We start from the raw sequence: 22,847 nt of genomic DNA on the forward strand, positions 1-22,847 counted from the left end.
GGGATGATGGTGGTCATCTTGAAGCAGATGGGAACCTCAGAACGGAGTAGTGAGAGGTTAACTATGTCTATGTGCCAGTGAGTTTGCACCAGTCCCAAGGATCTACCCATGCCAATCGCTTTCTGTAGTCAGAAGGCTAATTTCGCGTCCGACATAGTAACCATTGGTGTAGGCACACCTAAGATTGGCGGCACAGGTAGCATTCCTCCACTGACAACCTGTTCAAAGCAGATTAAAAATTCATTGAGGAGGGACACACTGTTGCCAGCCTTTGTTTTGTAGTCGGTTATAGCATGCTGTGCTTTCCACAATCTATGGGTATCCGTCATTGCATCACGGCTCCAGCTTGGTCCAGAATTCCTTCTTGGCAATCCAAAGGCGATTCATCAGGCTAATTGGATGAAAAGATGGTCCAACCATAAATTGAAGACACTATATTCCATTGAGCTAAGGAGAGAGAATCTTATTGAAATATACGAAGGTCCTAAGGGGACAGAGTAAAAACTGGGTGTTGAGTAGCATGCTCGTTTACAAAAGAATGCAGAGTGCTGGAGTAGTGCAATGGGCTATTGTATCAATTGCCTTCATAGAATCTAACGATTTTCCCTGTATTATAGTAAATGTGACCGTAATAAACCAATACCAATTATCGAATGATAGAAACATTTCATTATTCTTTAGGAATTATGCAATTCCATTCTGTAAATATTGAACAGTCATGGCTGGTTAGAAAGAGTACTAAAAGTGAAACTATTCCTGTTAGCTAAATCAAAAAACTGCAGATGCAAGAAGCTGAAAATTAAAACAAAATTCTGGAAATATTCAGCAGATCAGGCAGCATTTGTGGGGAGTGAGATAGAAAAATAGTTAAGGGTTCAGGCTGACGACCATATGTCAGAACAGGGATGGAGACAAAAGGATTTTTTTTTTGTTTTCACTTCTATTTTTCCTGTATGTGGAGGACATGTCCTGACATGCTGAGCAGAAAGACTTCTACATTCTTTTGTCTCTGATCCTTTGGCTGTGTCATTTGCTATGTCATTTCTAACTCATTTACTAGATAACCTTGTTTGCAGCTAATCTCCACCACTTCTCAACATTCCTTCCCTATCCTCCCTGCCATTCCTTCCCAGTTCTGTCGAAGGATCTTCAACATGAACTGTTAGCTGTTTTTCTCCAACCACCGATGCGGCCAGTCCTGTTGTATATTTCTAGCATTTTCTGTTTTATTTTCTATTCCCATTATCAGATGATTCAAAAGTGAGAGGACTGATTTCAAGTGAATGGCAACAGATGTAGGGAAGATGTGTTGGAGGAAGTTCATGCAGGGAGAATTTGATATAGTGGTGTTATTGATCAGATGAATGAAATTATATTGATTTTGGAAAGGGATGTTTACTGTGGTGGTTTAAAAAAATGTTTGATCTACTTAAATATGTCATTGTAACATTGGATTCAAATATGAAATTCCCAAATTGGAAGTTATTAAATTACCTGTAATTAATTTTAAGGACCCACCTTTTCCCTTTGGCTCTGAAAAGCTTTGTTCTGAAAACAAAACTATTTGGGTTTCCCTTTGCCAAATAATTTGGCTCATTCATTATTTATTCAGTGTTGTGAGTATTATGGTATTTTCTAATTAACTTTTTTTGGTGATTAGTTAATGGGGCCAGTTCAATTTAGATATCCATGTTATGTTTGAAATAATCAAGTTACATAAAAACCTGATTTTGGTATTCCACTTTCTAATATAATCTGAATTAATGTACCACTTTTAAAATTGCTGGTGTCTCCTCGTACAGTGCCCTCCAAAATGTTTGGGACAAAGACCTAACATTTATTTATTTGCCTCTGTACTCCACAATTTGAGATTTGTAATAGGAAAAAATCACATGTGGTTGAAGTGCGCATTGTTAGATTTTAATAAAGACCATTTTTATACATTTTGGTTTCACCATGTAGAAATTACAGCAGTGTTTATACATAGTCCCCCCATTTCAGTGCACCATAATGTTTGGGGCACAGCAATGTCATGTAAATGAAAGTAGTCATGTTTAGTATTTTGCATATCCTTTGCATGCAATGACTGCTTGAAGTCTGTGATTCATGGACATCACCAGTTGCTGGGTGTCTTCTCTGGTGATGCTCTGCCAGGCCTGTATTGCAGCCATCTTTAGCTTATGCTTGTTTTGGGGGCTAGTCCCCTTCAGTTTTCTCTTCAGCATATAAAAGGCATGCTCAATTGGGTTCAGATCAGGTGATTGACGGCCACTCAAGAATTTACCATTTTTTAGCTTTGGAAAAACTCCTTTGTTGCTTTAGCAGTATGTTTGGGATCATTGTCTTGCTGTAGAATTGGCCGGCGGTTCATGAGTTTTGAGGCATTTGTTTGAACTTGAGCAGATAGGATGTGTCTATACACTTCAGAATTCATTATGCTACTACCATCAACAGTTGTATCATCAATAAAGATAAGCGAACCAGTACCTTCAGCAGCCATACATGCCCAGGCCATAACACCCCCACCACTGTGTTTCACAGATGAGGTGGCATGCTTTGGATCTTGGGCTGTTCCTTCTCTCCTCCATACTTTGCTCTTGCCAACACTCTGATATACGTTAATCTTCGTCTCATCTGTCCACAAGACCTTTTTCCAGAACGGTAGTTGCTATTTTAAGTACTTATTGGCAAACTATAACCTGACTATCCTATTTTTGTGGCTAACCAGTGGTTTGCATCTTGCAGTGTAGCCTCTGTATTTCTGTTCATGAAGTCTTCTGCGGACAGTGGTCATTGACAAATCCACACCTGACTCCTGAAGAGTGTTTCTGATCTGTTGGACAGGTGTTTGGGGATTTTTCTTTACTATAGAGAGAATTCTTCTGTCATCAGCTGTGGAGGTCTTCATTGGCCAACTGTTCCAAACAGTTGATTTTGGTAAGCCTAATGTTTAGCTAATGTCTCTTAACAGTTTTATTCTTGTTTCGCAGTCTCGTAATGGCTTTTTTGACTTTCATTGGCACAATTTTGGTCCTCATGTTGATAAACAGCAATAAAAGTTTCCAAAGGTGATGGAAAGACTGGAGGAAAGACTAGGTGCTGAGAGCTCTCTTATACCTGCATTACGGAGGGAATTAAACATACCTGAGCAATTACAAACACCTGTGAAGCCATGTGCCCCAATCATTATGGTGCCTGAAATGGGGGGGGACTATGCATAAACACAGCTGCAATTTCTACATGGTGAAACCTAAATATATAAAAATACCCTTTAATGAAATCTGACCATATGCACTTTAACCAGATGTGATTTTTTTTTTTCTTTTACAAATCTCAAATTGTGGAGTACAGAGGCAAATAAATAAATGATGGGTCTTTGTTCCAAACATTGAAGTGCACTGTATCTGCAAGCAGATATCTTTCAGTGAATGTGAAGTTTCAGTATTACAATAAGGGATAAAATTATATTTTCAAAAATAAGAAATGCTTTTTTAACAGATTTCAAATATGAGCGGGAGTCTGTCTACCATGAGAAAACTTAAGATTATTTGAAAACGAAGGGGAGAGAAAATTTTATAGTGGAGGGGTGTAGAATCCATGTACCAAGGCCTTTCTAGGTTTGTGAAACAAATCAATCACTCCCTGCTGTACGTTTATTCCTCCTAACCGTTCAAATGATATGCAAATCCAAAATCAACCGTAATTTGTCACCCAAAAATGCAGCACTACATTGTGAAAACTGACACAATATGCTCTTTAATTTAGGAAACATGTTAAAATTTGGAAAGAGATTTAAACGTTAAATAACTTCCCATTCTCCCATTTTGTATCTATAGGACTTTGGGTTATACTGTAAGGTACATGCAGAAATGCAGCCATTTTCTTTGCTCTTTGCACTACTTAATTGTATCCTGGTGCTCACAAAGGAAGCATTTTATAAACGCAATTTTTTTTCCTGTGTGTTCACTGCTGAAATCAAGTAAAAACATTCATGATTTTATAGTGGCTTGCATTGCATCAACCCCCCACTTCCTTCATCCATCCTACAGAAGGCTTACAACACTCTTCAATAGTTATCCCATGGGGAGGGATATAGCATGCTGTGGTGTCCCCACAGAAGAGGAATGAGTCCATGACATCTCGGGAAATATTCTCTTTTGTTACTGAAACTGAAATAATATGCCAGGAGTGTGGGTTCTATATTATTAATGTACTTGAGTTTTGACAAATAGCATTTTTTGCATACAAACTTAACATTTTAATTCCGCTATCCTTGTTTACTAGAAAATGTGTTGCTGATTGTTCCTTTTGAATTGTTACTGTTTTTCCTGTCATTAGAGGATTTAACTACTTGATCTTTTAAGTTTTGAAAGGACAGCCCAATGTGGATTAATTCCTACTTTTGTATATAACAAGCCAAGCTTTATTGCTTCTCCCTGGCAGCCCTTGTCTAAATGAGCTACTTTGTCATGATTTGATATAACTCCATGGCTGCTGGTCCACTCCAGAAGAGAGTTGAGAGAGGGCTTAAGGATATTATTTAACTAGTTAAATCCTTGTAGCAACTAATATATATTTATTTTTGTTTTTATCAGGAATTGACTTAACATAAATTGTATTTCTATTCTCTGACTTCCATGGTGGGATTTGTAAACATCCGATTATTAAATTTGATTTCTAAATGCTTTGGAGTACAATCAATATTCATTGAAAACATTTCATTAGCATACAGGTGTAATGGCTTAATTTGAGCAGATGTAATCCCTGCCATTTACGTGCATTAAGTTTGTTCTGGTTCTGGAAAAAAAATGCTGCTTCCAAGCATTTTCCTCTACCTGATTTTCAAAGATAAGACTTTTTTTATTTTAAAAATATTTTCCAATTTGTCTGCTTGCTTGGAGCCTGGCATCTGGTTCCCTTTGTCTGTGTGTGTCTGTCTGTGTGGGGGTGGAGGGGGGGTGGGTGGTAGGGGGAAAGGAAGGAGAGTGGTGACAATAGAGTTTTGCTGGGCTCATATTGACAGATTGTGTAGAGGGGGAAGGGGGGAGAGGAGAAATTGAATAAACCATCTACATCATTGATAGCAGCAGTGAAGCCGCAGCCGGAATCCAGTATTTTAACCCAATGGATTTATTAACTGCAATTCCATTAAAATTAGACCAGACCATTTGAAAATGATTGTAAAATTGTAGAAAGTGCACAATTTTGGTTGCTTTCTGCCAGATTTAAGGTGGCTGAGGGTTGATCAAGTCAAGATGTTTGTGTTAACTCTGGGATTTAATAAAGTAAATGCCAGGAAACACATTTCTGTAATGGGGAAACCAGGGCAAGAGGGTATAAAGTTAAAATTAGAAATGAGCAAAAATAGACTGAAATCAAAGTGCTTTCCCCTCCACAATTCACCGTCGAAATCTTGGAATTCTTTCGTCCTTCCCTGTGAATCTTTCATGCAAAGTAAATTTAAGAGTTGAAATCAGAGTTTACTGCATAGGGCCTAGAGGCAGGTAAATGCGATGAATGTGAAGTCACAGCTGCATTTGTGTAATTAGTCATGGAAAAATCTCAGGAGTGAAATAATTGTCTCCTTTACTATTTCCAGTGCTGATTCACACCCCATAGGGGTCTCCACATATCTTTCCATGACTTGTTAAATAAAAATAAAACTTATTATCTTCTGCTCTCACACTACAGAATTAGATTTTTATTCCTGCATAATTGGGTGCTCTTTCAACTTTATTTATGTTTTGAAATATGCTTCCTATTTCCTTTTGTCCTCATCATATTTCTACATTCCCAAAATATTATATACTGATTCTGAATTCCTACTTTTAAAAAAAGAGAAAAGCAGAGGTTCTAATTGATAGGTATTTATTCACACTTCAACTCTCCACCTCTGATCCCATATCTGGTGGAATACTTTTTTTAGTACTGTGAGGTACTTCAAAGGGGAGTTACATTTTGTACAAAGCACCCAGATTATCACCCATCTTTTACCAAATAAATCCTCATCGACAAAACAAGTTAATTTGTACCTACAAATCACTGCTAGTTTGAGACCTGTGCTTCTCTAATTTAGTTTTGTCTTTGATCAACGTCTGAAATAATTTTAAGTTCATTACTTCAGATTGGCAGGCTTGTGATTTCTTGGCTTTTCTCTCCCCACTTTTTGTAAATATTTGTAATCCTACAATGTCTGACACTGTTGGGCATCCAAGGAGTATTGAAAGATTATCAGGTCATCTGCCATGTCTAGTGTTTTTATAGTTTTCACCATGTATCATGGACTAGGTTTGTATGGACTGGATAACTTGTAAAATGTTTCTATTATTCACTTAAAAAAAAAAAGAGCAGGAACTGCAGTTCAAAGGTAATTGTTGTCAAAATTGTGGGCTATTTGAGGATGTGATGATGCACATCTTGTTTTTGCTGAGGAAATAGTCTCATTGATAGCTTGGAAGTCTTAACCAGAGACAATTTGTTAAAGTTTCAAAGCTTGAGGGAGGAATAAAATGGCAGTCAAACAACACTTAGCAAGCAATTTACATCATGGATCTTTGAAGCAATACGTATGCCATTTAATACATGGATACTGCCGCACCAAAATTAGTTTATCTCTCGGACCAAATTAGTGTGTATCCCTTGTTAATAAATGGTCATAATTGCATTATGCATCGTTTATCCTCTTTATGGGTCTTGCTGTCAGAAATTTGAGATTCAGATTCATGAAAATGAAAAAGAGCTGCAGAATATCCCTGAATAATCTATGGTGCAGAAGTGTTCAGCCAGAAATGCAACAATAGAAAATCTAAAAAAAAATAATTAATCTCTCCTTCAGCCCATCAGTGGCATACTCATTTTCATCAAGGCAAAATCATGGGAGATGGGCCTTGGCGTTCAGCAGAATCTAGTTTGCAATTGCACCAGTAACGTTGAGGAACTAATGAGCTATATTATCTGTATTTTACTGTATGTATACTGAGCATCTGAAGAAGGGTCTCGACCCAAAAAGTCACCCATTCTTTGTCTAAAGAGATACTGCCTGACCCGCTTATGCCAGCATTTTGTGTCCACCTAAGAAACTCAGCAACAGGTTGCAGCTGCAACACAAACACAATGTCGAGTGAGCTTGCAAACTCCTGAGTTCACCGAGGCGACCCTACAAGCGTTGATCATTCAATGTCCATTGAGGATTTGGTTGCAGAGTTGATGTGACCAGTCCTGAAACACCCTGATGTTATCTCCTTTTGTTTCATAGTTAATTGACAAGCAAAACCTTTGTGACAATCCTTTGTGCTTTTTCCTCGTGAATGTTTTTTCCCCCACTCCTCCCCCCCTCCCCCCAAAAAGCAGCAAAGCTGGGAAATTTCTTAAGTTTTCCATGTCATCACTTAAGAGGAAGTGGAAGTTTTAAGTTTATAACAATTTGAGGCCAGCTTTGGTCAATTTTTAATTGTTTGTCCAAAATACCACTTCTGTTGGCTGGTAATTTGAGCAGACAAATATGGGGGCACAATCCACCAAGTTTACCCCTCCCTTGTCACCCCCCAATTCAGGAGTCCCAGACGAATGCAGAGATGACTAGCGTCTTTCTACGGCTGTTCAGCTACCAAGTATGAACCTGGTGACACAAGAGACTGGGGTAGCTGGAATCGTGCAGAGGGAAAAAAGGAGAGCCGTTGGAGAAAATCAATGAGTCATGCAGCATCTGTGGCGAGAAATGGACAGATGACTTGAGTCCAGATGAAAGATCTCAATCCAAAAAGCTGTTTGTCCATATCCCTCCTCAGATGCTGCCTGTCTGCTGAGTTCCTGCAGCAGCCTTCCTTTTCACTCCCAAAATCTTGGGCAAAAAATGCTTTAAAAAAAAGCTCAGCAGGTATCATCATATCATATCATCATATCATATCATATATATACAGCCGGAAACAGGCCTTTTTCGGCCCTCCAAGTCCGTGCCGCCCAGCGATCCCCGCACATTAACACTATCCTACACCCACTAGGGACAATTTTTACATTTACCTAGCCAATTAACCTACATACCTGTACGTCTTTGGAGTTTTTGCCAGAAATGTTAATTTTTACATTTACCCAGCCAATTAACCTACATACCTGTACGTCTTTGGAGTTTTTGCCAGAAATGTTAACTCTGTATATTTCCAGAGATGCTACCTAACCTGCTGAGAGTTTCCTTCACTTTGGTTTTTATTACAGGTTTTTATCTGCAGTTTTTTAAAAAAAATCTAAATTTTGGTGGAGCAAGGTCACCGAATCGAAGAAGACAAATCAGTTGGTTGATTCCACTCCTCAGCAGCATGATGAGGGACTGAATTGACCAGTGAATGGGTTGTCAGAAGGTAGCCAGCTACTTGGTGACTACAGCTACATTGCTGATATGGACACAATTTGTATGGAAACAAAGACAGTGACTGGCAGTTGCTTTTTGTTTAACTGCTGGTTCATGGGCTGGACAGTATTTATAGCCCATTACAAACTAAAGGCAGGAGAATTTGTGAATAGTTCCCAAAGAAGAGCTGCTGAAGCCACGTTATCAGGCAGTCAAGAATGATCAGAGATAAGCCCAAAAATTGTACAGTGAATAATGTGCAACTGCGCAAATTCTGGAAGTAACAAGGAAGAGAATAATCTGTCAAGTGAACGTTGACATGTATGTCAATATGAATTATTGAATGAAAGAAGCTAATTTTGAAATGGCATCACCCAAAAGTTCGCACAAAAACCGCTCTGCATTTCTGAATTGAGAAGCTCTTGGTTAAATTAATGAGTTAATGGGAATGTTTCGAGAGCAAGCATGGGCTCGGTGGACTGAATGGTCACCCTTTTGAATCAAGAAGGAAAATTTGCAAACACGAAAGTGACTTCAAAATCCAGATGTGAATTTAATAACAGTGAATCTTGCAGATATCGATTGCTATCTTTTTATTGATACAGATGTGAGCTCCGAAATCAGGAGAACACCCCTTCTGATTTGAAACAATGACACAAATGCAGGAAGAACTTAATCAGAAATTAAGAAAATAAATCAGTCAACGTTTCAGGTCAGCAACCTTTCTGACATGTTGACTGGTTTATCTCCCCACTGATGCTCTTCTCACAGTTCTTGCATCATTTATGTTTTGTGTTCTAGCTTCTGTCGTTTTGTTTCCTAGTGTTCTCCATGCTAGTCAAATCTGGCTTTATCTTACAGAATATTTGATAATATAGCCTGGATGTGCATGCTGGCTAGTGGGATTAATATTATATTGGAATAATACTTGCGGGTCAATAGGGATCAGTTTGCCGCTGTATACATTTCATGATATATATATTTTCCAAGAGGCCCATTATAGTATGTGTAGGAAAGAACTGCAGATGCTGGTTTAAATCGAAGGTAGACACAAAATGCTGAAGTAACTCAACTTTTCCACTCCCCCCACCTGCTCCAACCTCACCCCCCTCTGAACGTAAGGCCCTCCGCTGTAGCGTACACCCCCTCTGCAGTAATCCTGACATTATAATCAAAACCGCTGACAAGGGAGATGCCGTGGTAGTCTGGCGCGCTGAGCTCTACCGGTGACAACTCAGACTCCTACTTATCCTTCGACCGTGATTCCACAGATGAGCACCAGGCCTTAATCTCAAACACCATTACTGATTTCATCTCTTCTGGCTGTCTGCCTTCCACAGTCTCCAATTTTATCGTTTCCCAGCCCTGCACAGTACGTTTTTACCTTCTCCCCAAAATCCACAAACACAACGTCCCTGGCAGACCCATTGTTTCTGCCTGCTCCTGTCCCACTGAAATGATTTCCATGTACCTCGACTCCATCCTATTCCCCCCCTGGTCCAATCGCTCCCGACCTATGTCCAAGATACCTCGCATGCCCTTCAGCTCTTTAATGACTTCCGCTTTCTGAGCTCCCATTCCCTCATCTTTACAATGAACGTTCAGTCACTCTACACCTCCACTCCCCACCAGGAAGACCATAAAGCCCTCTGTTTCATCCTTGACTGCAGAACCATCCAATATCCCTCTACTAATACTCTACTCTGCCTAGCAGAGCTGGTCGACATCCTCAACAACTCCTTTGTCTCCTCCCCTTCCTCCGTCCAAGGCATAGCTCTGGGTCCCAGCTATGCCTGCCTCTTTGTAGGGTATGTTGAACAATCCCTGTTCCAGGAGTACACTGGCCCTATCCCCGAACTCTACCTCCGTTACATTGATAAGTGCATCGGTGCTACCTCCTGTACCCATGCCGAACTCATGGACTTCATCCACTTCACCACCAATTTTCCATCCTGCACTCAAATTTACTTGGACCATCTCCGACAACTCCCTCCCCTTTCTTGATCTCACAGTCTCCATCACAAGAAATAGACCATTGACTGACGTCTATTACAAACCCACTGACTCCCACAGCTGTCTCAACTACACTTCTTCCCACCCTGCTTCCTGCAAAGACTCTATCCCCTACTCCCAATTCCTCCCATCTACGCCGCATCTGCGCCCAAGATGAGGTGTTCCATACTAGAACGTCCAAGATGTTCTCATTCTTTAGGGAATGTGCTTCCCCACTCCCATCATAGATGAGGCCCTCACTCATGTCTCCTCGTTCCCCCTCAGCTCAACCCTTGCTCCCCCTCTCCCTAGTTGCAACAGAGATAGTCCCCCTAGTCCTTCCACCCCATCAGCTGTCGCTAACAACACATAATCCTCCAAATTTCCGCCACCTCCTACGGGATCCCACCACTAGCCACATTTTCCCATCTCCATCCCTTTCCACCTTGTGCAGAGGCCATATCTTTCATTCACTGTTCTTTACATCACCGTCTATATCTCTCGGTTATAACCAGTCTGAATAAGGGTCTTGACCCAAAACATCACCCTTTCCTTTTCTCCAGAGATGCTGCCTGACCTGCTGAGTTACTCCAGCTTTTTGTGTCTATTTTCAGCCCATTACAGTAGTTTGGTTTAGGTTATTGTCATGTGCACTGGGGTACAGTGAAAAGCTTTCGTTGCGTGGAATCCTGTCAGACTATATATGATTACATTCAAGCTGTTCATAGTGCACCGGTCCAAGATAAAGGGAATAATGTTTAGTACAAGATAAGGTCCAGTAAAGTCTGATTAAAGATAGACCGAGAGTCTCCAATGATGGAGATAGTAAGTCCGGACTGCTCTCCAGTTAGTGTAGGGATGGTTCAGTTGCTTGATAACAGCAGGGAAGAAATGTATTCATACATCATTGCACGAGTTCTTCATTTACAGTATATTTGATGTGCAGTATGTACAGATGGCTCAGTTGAGATCAAAAATCTATATTTGCTCAGCAATATCAGTATGTTGCACTACTTGGTTGAACTGGAAGCATGTTTTCTAAAATAATGTCTAATATTTCCCTGGTGGTAAGAATGGAACCAATTTTGAGTGGCTGGAGAAACTATTTCTTTCTTCGATTTATAGCACATCTGGAAAGCAGAGATTTAAAATGATCATTGTATAAAGCCACCAAATCTGTCCTGCTCTATTGATCTTTCATCTTTTCCTTCCCCCTCTTTCCTCACTGCCCCCTCACCCCTACTCTATGCAAATTTGAGACACTTTTGTTCCAGTTAAATGATAATCCAATGTTGCCAAGTTAATATGATAGACAGACATAATGAACAGGCTCACACCACTGCTCTGAGTAATGATTGCAGCTACAAATGGATATGTTACAACTGCCAAAAGTTTTGAGCAATGTTATGGGTTCTTGGGAAATATTAAACTCCATCTGAAACAGATGCTGTGTTCTTTTTTTTTTTTAAAAGCCTTAAGTGTCTCCTTCAGTAATGGCAGACCTTGTATCCCACATGGGACGTGGTCTGATAATCTAGTCCTTGGCTCAACCAGCAGATTTTCCTTTGCTTGTTTTTTCTTTTCTAACTTTGAGCATGTATTTGAAGCAGATGATGTTTTCATGGGAATAGTCCACATCAGAATCTGATATCCGTAGTTTTTAATATGTTAATGGAAATGTAGATTTACCATTGGTCTTTGCCCATCAGTGACTCCATACAGATACAAATTTTGGCCACCAATAAGTTAACTGCTGCCTGACTGCATTATTTGCCCATAATGTGTGTATGCATGTTGTTCTGTTAGGGATATGAAATTTGGACTTGTAAATCCGATTTCTTATAACGAACTGCCTTCATATCTCCAGGATGCCCAAAGTGCGTTGCAGCCCGTTGTTTTTCAAGTGTATGGTAGGGAATATGGAAATGTTGCAGGATTTGGATCGTATAAGGTGCAGACGTGTAGATTATTTGACTGTTTTTCCTGTTTATACCATCTCTTTTCCACTTCTGCCCCATACCCTTGCCCTTACATCCCCTCAGTCCGACTTTCAATTTCACCCCTCTTCTCTCCTTATTTAACATCCTTGTCTCCTTTTCGCCTCCTTGTCACTTACTGCACCAATCTGTTTCCACCTATCACCTGCCAGACTTTATCTTGCCCTTGGTCTATTGTCCAACTTTCTTTCCTCCCACTGCTTGTCCTTTGCAACAATTGATCTGAATAAGGGTGCTGACCCGAAACATCACCTGCCATTGCATCCACAGATGCTGACTTGCTGAGTTCCACGAACACCTTGTTTTGCTGTATCTGCAGTTTTTACTTTGCCTCTGGAGTAGCTGTTGAACTAATTGGATAGAATTACTTGCCACAGCAAGAAGTTCTGGTCAATGATCTGAATGGCATTAGCATTGTGCAGCTTGGACAACTGTGAGTTCCATATGTGCCTATAAATGTTTAATGTTTACATTAACCTTTTTGGAATGCCTTTTCTAAAAAATATCAGAGGGAATTACAAGTTGACATGGATTTGAAATCTGGAAAATATTTGCAAATCTTCAATCAAAAATTCAATTCAGAATTTTGTTTTGTAGATGGAAAAATGACAAATTACAGCACACATGTAGGAATGAATAAAATCAGACCCTGTTGTTTATTTCATCTAATGCTTGTTCAAGTATTCCCCTCATTTGATAAATTTTCTCTGCAAATCGATGCTCTTTGCTCATCACAATGAAGGGATTACAGACAATATTTGGCAATGGCCAACCAACCCCTCCTAATATAGATACAAAGTGTTGGAGTAACTGAGCAGGTCAAGGTTTTAAGGTCAGTTTATTGTCACATGTACCAGTTAAGGTACAGTGAAATTTGAGTTGCCATACTAAGTGAAAAGCAACAAGACACACATCCACATAAAGGTTAACATAAACATCCATCACTAGATTCCACATTCCTCACTGTGATGGAAGGCAATAAAGTTCAATCTCTTCCTCTTTGTTCACCCGCGATCGGGGCAGTCAAACCATCCACAGTCGAGGCCATCAAAGCCCCCACAGCCGACGATCGAAGCCCCCGTTGGGGTGATCGAAACTCCCGCGTCGGGGCAGTTGAAACTCTCTCCGTTGCATGGAGCTCCCAAGTCGGCCTCTTCTTACCAGAAACCGCGGGCTTCACAGTGTTGAAGTCCACAGGCCCCACAGTTGGAGCTTCGATCCCCAGCAAAGGAATAGCTAGCTCCGCGATGTTAAAGTCCTGCAAACTCCTGCGGCTTGGAGCGCCTGTCAGTCTCCAGGAAAGGCCGCCAACTCCACGATGTTAGGCCACAATGGGGGCGGAGATACGATACGGAAAAAAATCGCATCTCCGTCGAGGTAAAAGATTGGAAAAATAGTTTCCCCAAACTCCCCACCCCCCACATAAAACAAACCAAGGTACACTAAAGCGTATTTTTAACACATACTAAAAATAACAAAAAAGAAGAAAGTTCAGACAGTCTGTTGGTGAGGCAACCACTGCTGGTGATGCCAGAGAGCATCTATGGAGGGAAAGGATGGGTGATGTTTTGGGTCAGGAACCTTCCTAATGATGCTTAATCCAACCATTCCATTTGATTGCTGTAAAGTAGTCACCATCCAAAGAAGCTTTCTAGTGATGGACATGGACAGGATTTGTAGCGCACAATTTTTATTAGGAGAGAAAAGGATTTGGGTGCGAGATAATTGTGTAAACTTCTATAAGAAAATAACTGCAGGTACAAATTGCTGGTACAAATCGAAGGTATTTATTCACAAAATGCTGGAGTAACTCAGCAGGTCAGACAGCATCTCTGGAGAGAAGGAATGGGTGAAGTTTCGGGTCTGAAGAAGGGTCTCGACCCGAAACGTCACCCATTCCTTCTCTTTCGAGATGCTGCCTGACCTGCTGAGTTACTCCAGCATTTTGTGTGTAAACTTCTATAATGGATAACTGTAAAATATAATAACGGAATACTATACTGAAATGTTGAGTATCCATTAATCGGGCGGTGAATCATGAGTATTTGGAGATGTGATATTTTTAACATTAAAATAATAATGCCCATTTCTTGGAGGTTTATAGATTTACTCTAGACCAAGTGGACCTGTTGGGTTAGAGTGGCATAGGTTTATGCAAACTTTGGACATGTAATTCCCGTTGAAGCAGTTGAATTCAATGTGACTTATTGGCAGTATTAAACTTGAGATTTTGAAATTGGGTGTGGTATGGGTGGTTTTTGGTTGCTTTGAGGAAAGTGGAAGTACTTGGTTGCTAGGTAACAGCTGGTAATGCAACAGCTGTGCCTGGTATTGCCTCTTCGGCAATTTCCCAGTCTTGAACAGTTTATCACGGTCACATGCATCAGTCTTGGACAGATTTGTGCAGTGCTCTGATTACATATTGTGATGGTCATAGTGTTGGCATCTTGTCTGGATTATAAATGCTATCAAGTTTAGCTGACCTAATGTTAATGTGTAAGAACAAAATGATGACTGGATGCCAAAAATCCAAAATACAAAACTTGTTTTCGGAAGTTACTGTTCATCAGGAGCTTGCTTTGATTAGTGTTGATGTTGTAAAATAATTTAAAACTATTCAATGATATAAAATTGTAAATGGAGACACCATAATCTTCAAAAACTTGCGTAGCCTGTGTGTGATATGACTGTTTGCTGATCGCTTCATGAATTAAAGAATCCAGGTAGAGCTTCTTGCATAGAAACATAGAAAATAGGTCCAGGAGGAGGCCATTCGGCCCTTCGTGCCATTCATTGTGATCATGGCTGATCATCCACAATCAATAACCCGTGCCTGCCTTCTCCCCATATCCCTTGATTCCACTAGCCCCTAGAGCTCTATCTAACTCTCTCAAATCCATCCAGTGATTTGGCCTCCACTGCCCTCTGTGGCAGAGAATTCCACAAATTCACAACTCTCTGAGTGAAAAAGTTCCTTCTCACCTCAGTTTTAAATGGCCTCCCCTTTATTCTAAGGCTGTGGCCTCTGGTTCTGGACTCGCCCAACATTGGGAACATTTTTCCTGCATCTAGCTTTGTCCAGTCCTTTTATAATTTTATATGTTTCTATAAGATCCCCTCTCATCCTTCTAAACTCCAGTGAATACAAGCCTAGTCTATTCAATCTTTCCTCATATGACAATCCCGCCATCCCAGGGATCAATCTCGTGAACCTACGCTGCACTGCCTCAATTACAAGGATGCCCTTCCTCAAATTAGGAGACCAAAACTATACACAATACTCCAGATGTGGTCTTACCAGGGCCCTATACAACTGCAGAAGAACCTCTTTACTCCTATACTGAAATCCCCTCGTTATGAAGGCCAACATGCCATTAGCTTCACTGCCTGCTGTACCTGCACGCCAACTTTCAGGGACTGGTGTACAAGGATACCCAGGTCTCGCTGCACTTCCCCCTTACCTAAACTGACACCATTGAGATAATAATCTGCCTCCTTGTTTTTGCCGCCAAAGTGGATAATCTCACATTTATCTATATTATTATACTGCATCTGCCACGCATCTGCCCACTCGCTCAACCTGTCCAGGTCACCCTGCAACCTCCTAACATCCTCTTCACAGTTCACATTGCCACCTAGCTTTGTGTCATCCGCAAACTTGCTAGTGTTACTTCTAATTCCTTCATCCAAATCATTAATATATATGGTAAACAGTTGCGGCCCCAACACCGAGACTTTCGGCACTCCACTCACCACTGCCTGCCATTCTGAAAAGGACCCGTTTACTTGTAGCAGACGTTTTATCTTATTGTTCAAAGAGTTGATCTTAACTGTTAACACCATACTTTTATGGTGATAGTTATGTAGTAATATTTCCATCTGTGCTTTGTCCTTTGGCACAAATTATGTCCTTTTGATAAATTATTGTTTTGTGCAGTCCCTTGAGGATGACTTGCTACCATCAGAGTTTTGTGCTAGGTCTGAAGTTTTGTTCTAGTACCTCTTCCTCCATCACCTTGTCTGTTCCTGTACGTGGAAGAAATTCACAATTTCCTTCATCAATGCCGTTGCTGAGAAATGGTACCGTAGAGAAGGAAGTTGGTCTATATTTTCCACAGACTTGCCATGAGCCTTTTATCATGGGACAATGACTTGCAGCTGACACATATCGGTAGAGGACCTTTGTATTGCAGATGCTGAATGTAATGCTGATTATTTTGCATGGTTCAGTGAAGATGTCATCTGTGGTCTGTGGCTCTCTGTCGTAAGAATGTCATCACCTGGGTCGTCTTCAACCACCTCCCTGAAGTGGCCAAAGAGCTGCTTTCCAAATTGTGGTGTAAATTCTGGCCATCAAGGGGAAAGGTTGATATAATCCTCAAGTAAAAATGCCATGAAAAATGTTACCATTAAGGAACGGTACCAGCCATTCAACCAGCAATTAGTCAGTCTATCAATCTAGCCAAAACCTTTTGAAACTTACCCCTTAAATTTTGCTCCCCAGGCCCGTCACTTGCTTTACAATGGCAAGCCTTGATATCAACCAATGGGTCTACAGAAGTATTCTCTGGTTTTGGACAATTCTGCATCATTAGCCCAAGCTGTTCTCAATTTTTCTACAATGTTGCATCCAACAAACTTCCCCTGGGAAATGAAGCTAATCTTCAGAACTAATGGGAAGCTTTTGAACTCTTGGTAACTGCGTTCTGGACTAGTTCATTGCATCCAAAAAATATGTTAAGTTATTGGGTCCAATTGAAAGTTAAATCAGTGCTGTTTACCAATTCTACCTGTAGATGGTGCTATTGATGGGGTTTTAAATGCTGAACCAAATCCAGAAATGCTAGTTGATGTGCACTGGGTCAAGCAAGTTTGCTTATGTGGGTGGAGATGACGGACAATTGATTTCAGAATTTTCTAAATCCAGGAAAGGAGTAGTAGGACTGAATATAGGACTAGTAGGACAGATATATTCCTGCCTTTAGAAAATGGTAGTAGTGAAGGAAGTGGAAGACAAATGCTCTTGTCACCAGATTTAATGTTGAAATGGTTTAGGAAGAGTCTGATTTTAATCTTCAGCTTTCATCTTGAATACAGCAGAAAATGCAGGGAAAACTAAAAGCTAAAGCGTTGTGTTGAATTTATTGTTCTGTACACAAGTGTGTTGAAGAACAGGTACAATGCAAATCTTGCATGCAGCACAGCACATTAAACACAGACAGCACATTAAAATGATGCATACGTGTAAATTGTACACGGTGAAAAAGACTCATCAAAAACACAAGTCAATGGTAGTACAAAAAGTGGTCCATAGTGTTCCATTGCTGAGGTGGATTAGGGTTGTCTGTTCAAGAACCTGATAATTGTTGGAAAGTAGCTGTTCCTGAACCTGGTGGCTTGGAACTTGTTCTGTACCTCCTGGCTGATGGCAACAGTCCTTCAGGAGTGCCTCCTACCTGAGGTCCTATCTCTTGTAGATGCTTTCAAAGGTAGGAAGAGATGCTGATGTTTATGGACTGGGCTGAGCCTGTCAGTCTTCAGTCTCTTGCATTCCTGTGCATTGAAATTGCCATACCAGACCACCGTGTGATTACACAAGATACTTTCTGCAGTGTATTTGCAGAAGTTTGGTACAGGAATTAGTCCTGAAAAAGTAGCTAACAAAAAATGTTTTTTCATCAGATGCTGTCTGACCTCTTGAGCATTTTCTGTAATTTTCTGTTTTGATTTCACAAATAAAGGGTGCACTTTTAAAGGTGTACAAAATCATGAGAGGAATACATCGGGTAGATGCACAGTCTCTTGCCCAGAGGAGAGGAATCAAGGACCAGTGGACATGGGTTCAAGGTGAAGGGGAAAATATTTAATAGGAATCTGAGGGGTAACTTTTCCATACAACGGGTGATGGGTGTATGGAACAAGCTGCCAGAGGAGGTAGTTGAGGCTGGAACTATCCCAACGTTTAAGAATCAGTCAGACAGGTACATGGGACAGGTTTGGAGGGATATGGACCAAGCGCAGACAGGTGGAACAAGGGTAGCTGGGATATGTTGGCCGGTGTGGGCAAGTTGGGCCGAAGGGCCTGTTTCCACACTGTATCACTCTATGACCTAAGAGCAATTGTGTTTAAAGAGAATAAAAATACAAAAGCAATGAATTTAGGCTAAATATTTAGATATCAGTGGAATTATTATGTCTTTTTTGTTGAAACTTGAGGGATTTCAGTTTTGGAGCGAATACAGAGGGGGTTGGACAGAATAGGATTGGGGGTTCCATTGTGTGGTGTAGCTGAGCTTTGCTCTTTGGAGCAGTAGAAATTTGCAGTGCAGTTATGAATGTTTTTGACAAAGTAAATATAGGGATATCTGCTGGAAAGCAATAGTTGCTTACGTTCCTGACAGCTTTATAATTCTTGTGAACCTAGAGAAAATGAAGAAATATTTTGCACAAATATTTGTGATCAATAATGCAGTGCATTATGATGGTGAAAGCAGATCCAGTATTAATCAAAAGGGTAAACACGTGAACATAAGGAAACATAAGGAAAATATAGGGGTTAAATATCAAGGTTATTCAGGTTATTTACCTGAACCTCTTGTATGACCCTGTATTGCTAGACTTGAATGCCTGAGATCTGTTCTTCAGTAGATGGCAGACCTCCTGGTTCATCCAAAGCTACTGCTGGTTAGAGAATTCCTTTGTCCCACCCCCCTGACATCAGTCTGAAGAAGGGTCTCGACCCGAAACGTCACCCATTCCTTCTCTCCCGAGATGCTGCCTGACCTGCTGAGTTACTCCAGCATTTTGTGAATAAATCGATTTGTACCAGCATCTGCAGTTATTTTCTTATACTACTTGGATGGTCTTGATTGGAAAGCACTCTTCTAAACACTTCCTTATTAAGTCTGTGGCATATTTGTTCAGTCATATTGCAGAATCTGAGTATCACCCAGTCTACAGACTCCAAGCAGTTGCAGAATGATTTCAGTCTCCCCTAACCTACAAACCTAATTGCTACACCCTTCAGTCACTGCCTATACACAGGTCGAAGAAGCAGGTGATCTGATTTTCCAAAGTGAACGTGAGGGATGGAGCAATAGGCATCTTTGGAGTGGCAATGTCAAGAGTATTTGATCCTCTGGTGATGCAGGATACATGTTGGTGGTAGTTAGGAAGTGACTTCTTCAAACTAGCCTTGTTGAATCCCACGGCCATGATGGGGAAGGTGTTGGAGTATCCCGTTTGCTGTTTGTTGACCATGGCGTGCAGTTCCTCCAGTGCTAGCCGAACATCTGCCTGAGGTGGGTTATAGACTACAGTTATGATGATGCAGGTGAATTCCCATGAGAGGTAGAAGGGATGGCACTTCACTGTCGGGGAAAGTTACAATGAATGGTGTTGCTTTGTCTATGTAAATCTGGATGAGGCTGTGGGAAGAAGTCAGAAAAGGTAATTTGCATTAATCCCATTGTCATGTTGGTCGGTGAAAATGGGTACAAGCCAAACACATAATGATGGGCTGAATGACTTGCTTCTGTGATTATAAAACTCAATTTTCTGACCATATTTATTTAATGGCATCTTTAGGAATGCTAAAGAGCATCATTAAACTTTTTTTGGATGGACAGGCAGTTCAAGATACCTTGACTATCTGTGCTGACAATTTTATTAAATAAAACTCGGTAACTCATTGTGATTACAGTTTGAAGACATGAGACTGCAGATGCTGGAATCTTGAGCAAAAAAAACTGATTGAGGAACTTTGTGTAGGAAAGAAGGGTCTCAACCCGAATCATCACCCATTCCTTCTCTCCTGAGATGCTGCCTGTCCCGCTGAGTTACTCCAGTATTTTGTGTCTACCTTTGATAGAGGAACCTAGCAGGCCAGGTAGCATCTTTGGAGGCAAATGGACAGATGACATTTTGTGTAGGGTACCTTAACTTCCTTAGTTTTGAATTTGGGTTTTGCTCAAACTTTCAATGTTACCCTTTTCCACTTCAATTTTGAAATGGAAAGGAATTACAACTGAAGGGTAGTTTGAATAAATTCTGCACATGTTTGTACTTTATAACTCGGTGCTTTAAAACTGTGTCCACTTGTTAATCTCTGAGATTATTTTATAATACTTGGTACACAATTCATGACGTTGGATATGTTTTTAATTTAGTCCTTAGTCTCGGCCGTAGCATAAATAGAATTGAAGACCAGTGTTCTTCTGCACATTATGCAGAAAGCACTCTCTTTTGGTAAGATAATTAATTTGGCAACAATGAATTTTGTCTTGAGTGTTTGCAATGCTACTTATAGTGTTAAGACATATGCGCACAAGACATTTATATTCTTTATTAAAGAATCCAATAACTCCAAATTATAAAGTAGGATGATGTTCTGGAGCACATTCACTTCCCATACGTTCATTTTTCTTTTTAGGTCTTGGATAGTTTATTAGCTCAGTATGGTTCAGTGGAAAGTTGCGAACAAGGTATGTAGCTACAAAATGTATTGGTTTTTAATAAAATAAAACATATAACAATACAGCACATTAACAGGCCCTATGGCCCACAATGTACGTGCCTAACATGAATTCAGGTTAAGCCAATCTCCTCTGCCTGCATGTGATCCATATCCCTCCATTCCCTGCATATCCCTGTGTCTCCATCTTAAAGGCGACTATCATATCTGTTTTCATCACCACCGCTAGGACATTTCTTGTGTTGACCAGACTGTGTCTACCCTATCCACACCTCTCATCATTTTATGTACTTGTATCAGATCTTCCCTCAATCTCCAACATTCCAGATAAAACAATACAAGTTTTACAACCTCCTCATAACCCTTAAAGTCACCTATCCATGTGCTCCAGAGATGTTGCCTGATTTGCTGAGTTTCCGCATCCCTTTATATTTTTTCTTTGTTAAACCAACATCTGCATTTTCCTGTCTCTTTCTAGTTTATGCCATCTAATCCTTGCAGCATTTTGGTGAACCTCTTCTGCAAACCTCTACATCCTTCCTGTCTCTTTCTAGTTTATGCCATCTAATCCTTGCAGCATTTTGGTGAACCTCTTCTGCAAACCTCTACATCCTTCCTGTAATGGACTATCTGAACAATGCCATGTGCTCCAAATGTGGCCTAATCAGTCCTATTAAGCTGCAACATGCATTCCTGAATATTGTACTCCATGCCCTAACTAATAAAAGCAAGCTACCAAATGCAGCAATGAGAGGGGATCTTTACCACTCTATCTCCTCGTGTTGCCACTTTAAAGGAGCTATGGACTTGGACCCCCAAGATTCCTTTGTACATCAAAGCTGTGAAGGGTCTTGCCATTAACTGTCTATTTGCATTGGAAGCTCTCTCAAAATGAGACACCTCAGCTTGCTCGGATTAAACCCTATCTGTCATTTCTCCACCCATTTCTGAGCTGATCTTTATCCCACTGTCTACTTTGACAACTCTCTTCACCAATTTTGGTGTTGTGTGCAAACCTACTAACCCACCCATCGTTCGTCCAAGTCATTTATATCATAAACGAGTTCCAGTCACAATAACACCCTTCCACCAAAACCCTCTGTCTTCTATGAGTAAGCCAGTTCTAACTCAAACTACCAGGTCACTGAGGATCAACTGCATCTTAATCTTTTGGATCAGCTGACCATGAGGCACTTTATCAAATACTATGTAGAAAATTTCCACCGACCTCCCTTCGTTAATCCCCTGCGTCAATTCCTCGAAAAAAACTCGATCACAGTTAGTAAAACATGACCTGCTGTGGACAAAGCCATGCTAACTATCCCTAATGACCCATTATTTTCCAAATGACAGTAAATCCTATCCCAAAGAATCCTCTCCAGTAGTTTACCTGGCACAGACATGAGGCTCACCCATGTATAATTTCTTGGATTATTTCTATCTCCTCTCTCAAATTATTGTTTTTTTATTCTGCAGTGAACACTGAGACAGAGACTGCAGTAGTGAATGTTACATATTCTACCAAGGAACATGCCAGACAGTGAGTATTACATCTGACTACAGAAATGTAACATTTTGCTCAAACTCATTGTGCCAGTAGATTAAAAAATCTTAATCTAACTTCAGTACTTTACAATTCCTCTAATCATTGAAACAAATTTGTGGACTTTTTAAATGTTAGCTCCTAAAGGACAGTGATGGCAACAAAATGAATGTATTGCAAATATTGGAAATCTGATCATTTTCAACCAGATCCTGCTGCAGTGGTGGAGAAAGAATGTGTACCACGGTTGCACTCCAATCTGCCTAATAATCTTCAGACTAAGAAAGGTCTCGACATGAAACATCACCCATTCCTTCCATCCAGAGATGGTGTCGGTCCCACTGAGTTACTCCAGCATTTTGTCTGCCTTCGTACCTAAAGTCAATGATAAATTTTCTCAGTCTCCAAGGCAACTGTACCCTCTCTTTTAAAAAAAAAAAATATTTTTTTAAAGCAGTTTAGAGGTACAGCATCAAAACTGATCCATTGGCCAACCAA

General features: G+C 40.4%; 1 protein-coding gene across 1 annotated transcript in view; it reads left to right on the top strand.

The window, feature by feature from the left end:
• The window catches only part of igf2bp3 (insulin-like growth factor 2 mRNA binding protein 3), a 95,607-nt gene that overhangs the window by 48,556 nt on the left and 24,204 nt on the right, over positions 1-22,847 (top strand). Inside the window, exons 4-5 of the mRNA XM_078421557.1 lie at positions 20,765-20,816; positions 22,283-22,346. Of these exons, the coding sequence (XP_078277683.1) occupies positions 20,765-20,816; positions 22,283-22,346 (116 nt within the window). The remainder of the gene's footprint in view (positions 1-20,764; positions 20,817-22,282; positions 22,347-22,847) is intronic.

This window comes from Rhinoraja longicauda, chromosome 2, assembly GCF_053455715.1.
Source record: "Rhinoraja longicauda isolate Sanriku21f chromosome 2, sRhiLon1.1, whole genome shotgun sequence".
Taxonomy (NCBI): domain Eukaryota; kingdom Metazoa; phylum Chordata; class Chondrichthyes; order Rajiformes; family Arhynchobatidae; genus Rhinoraja; species Rhinoraja longicauda.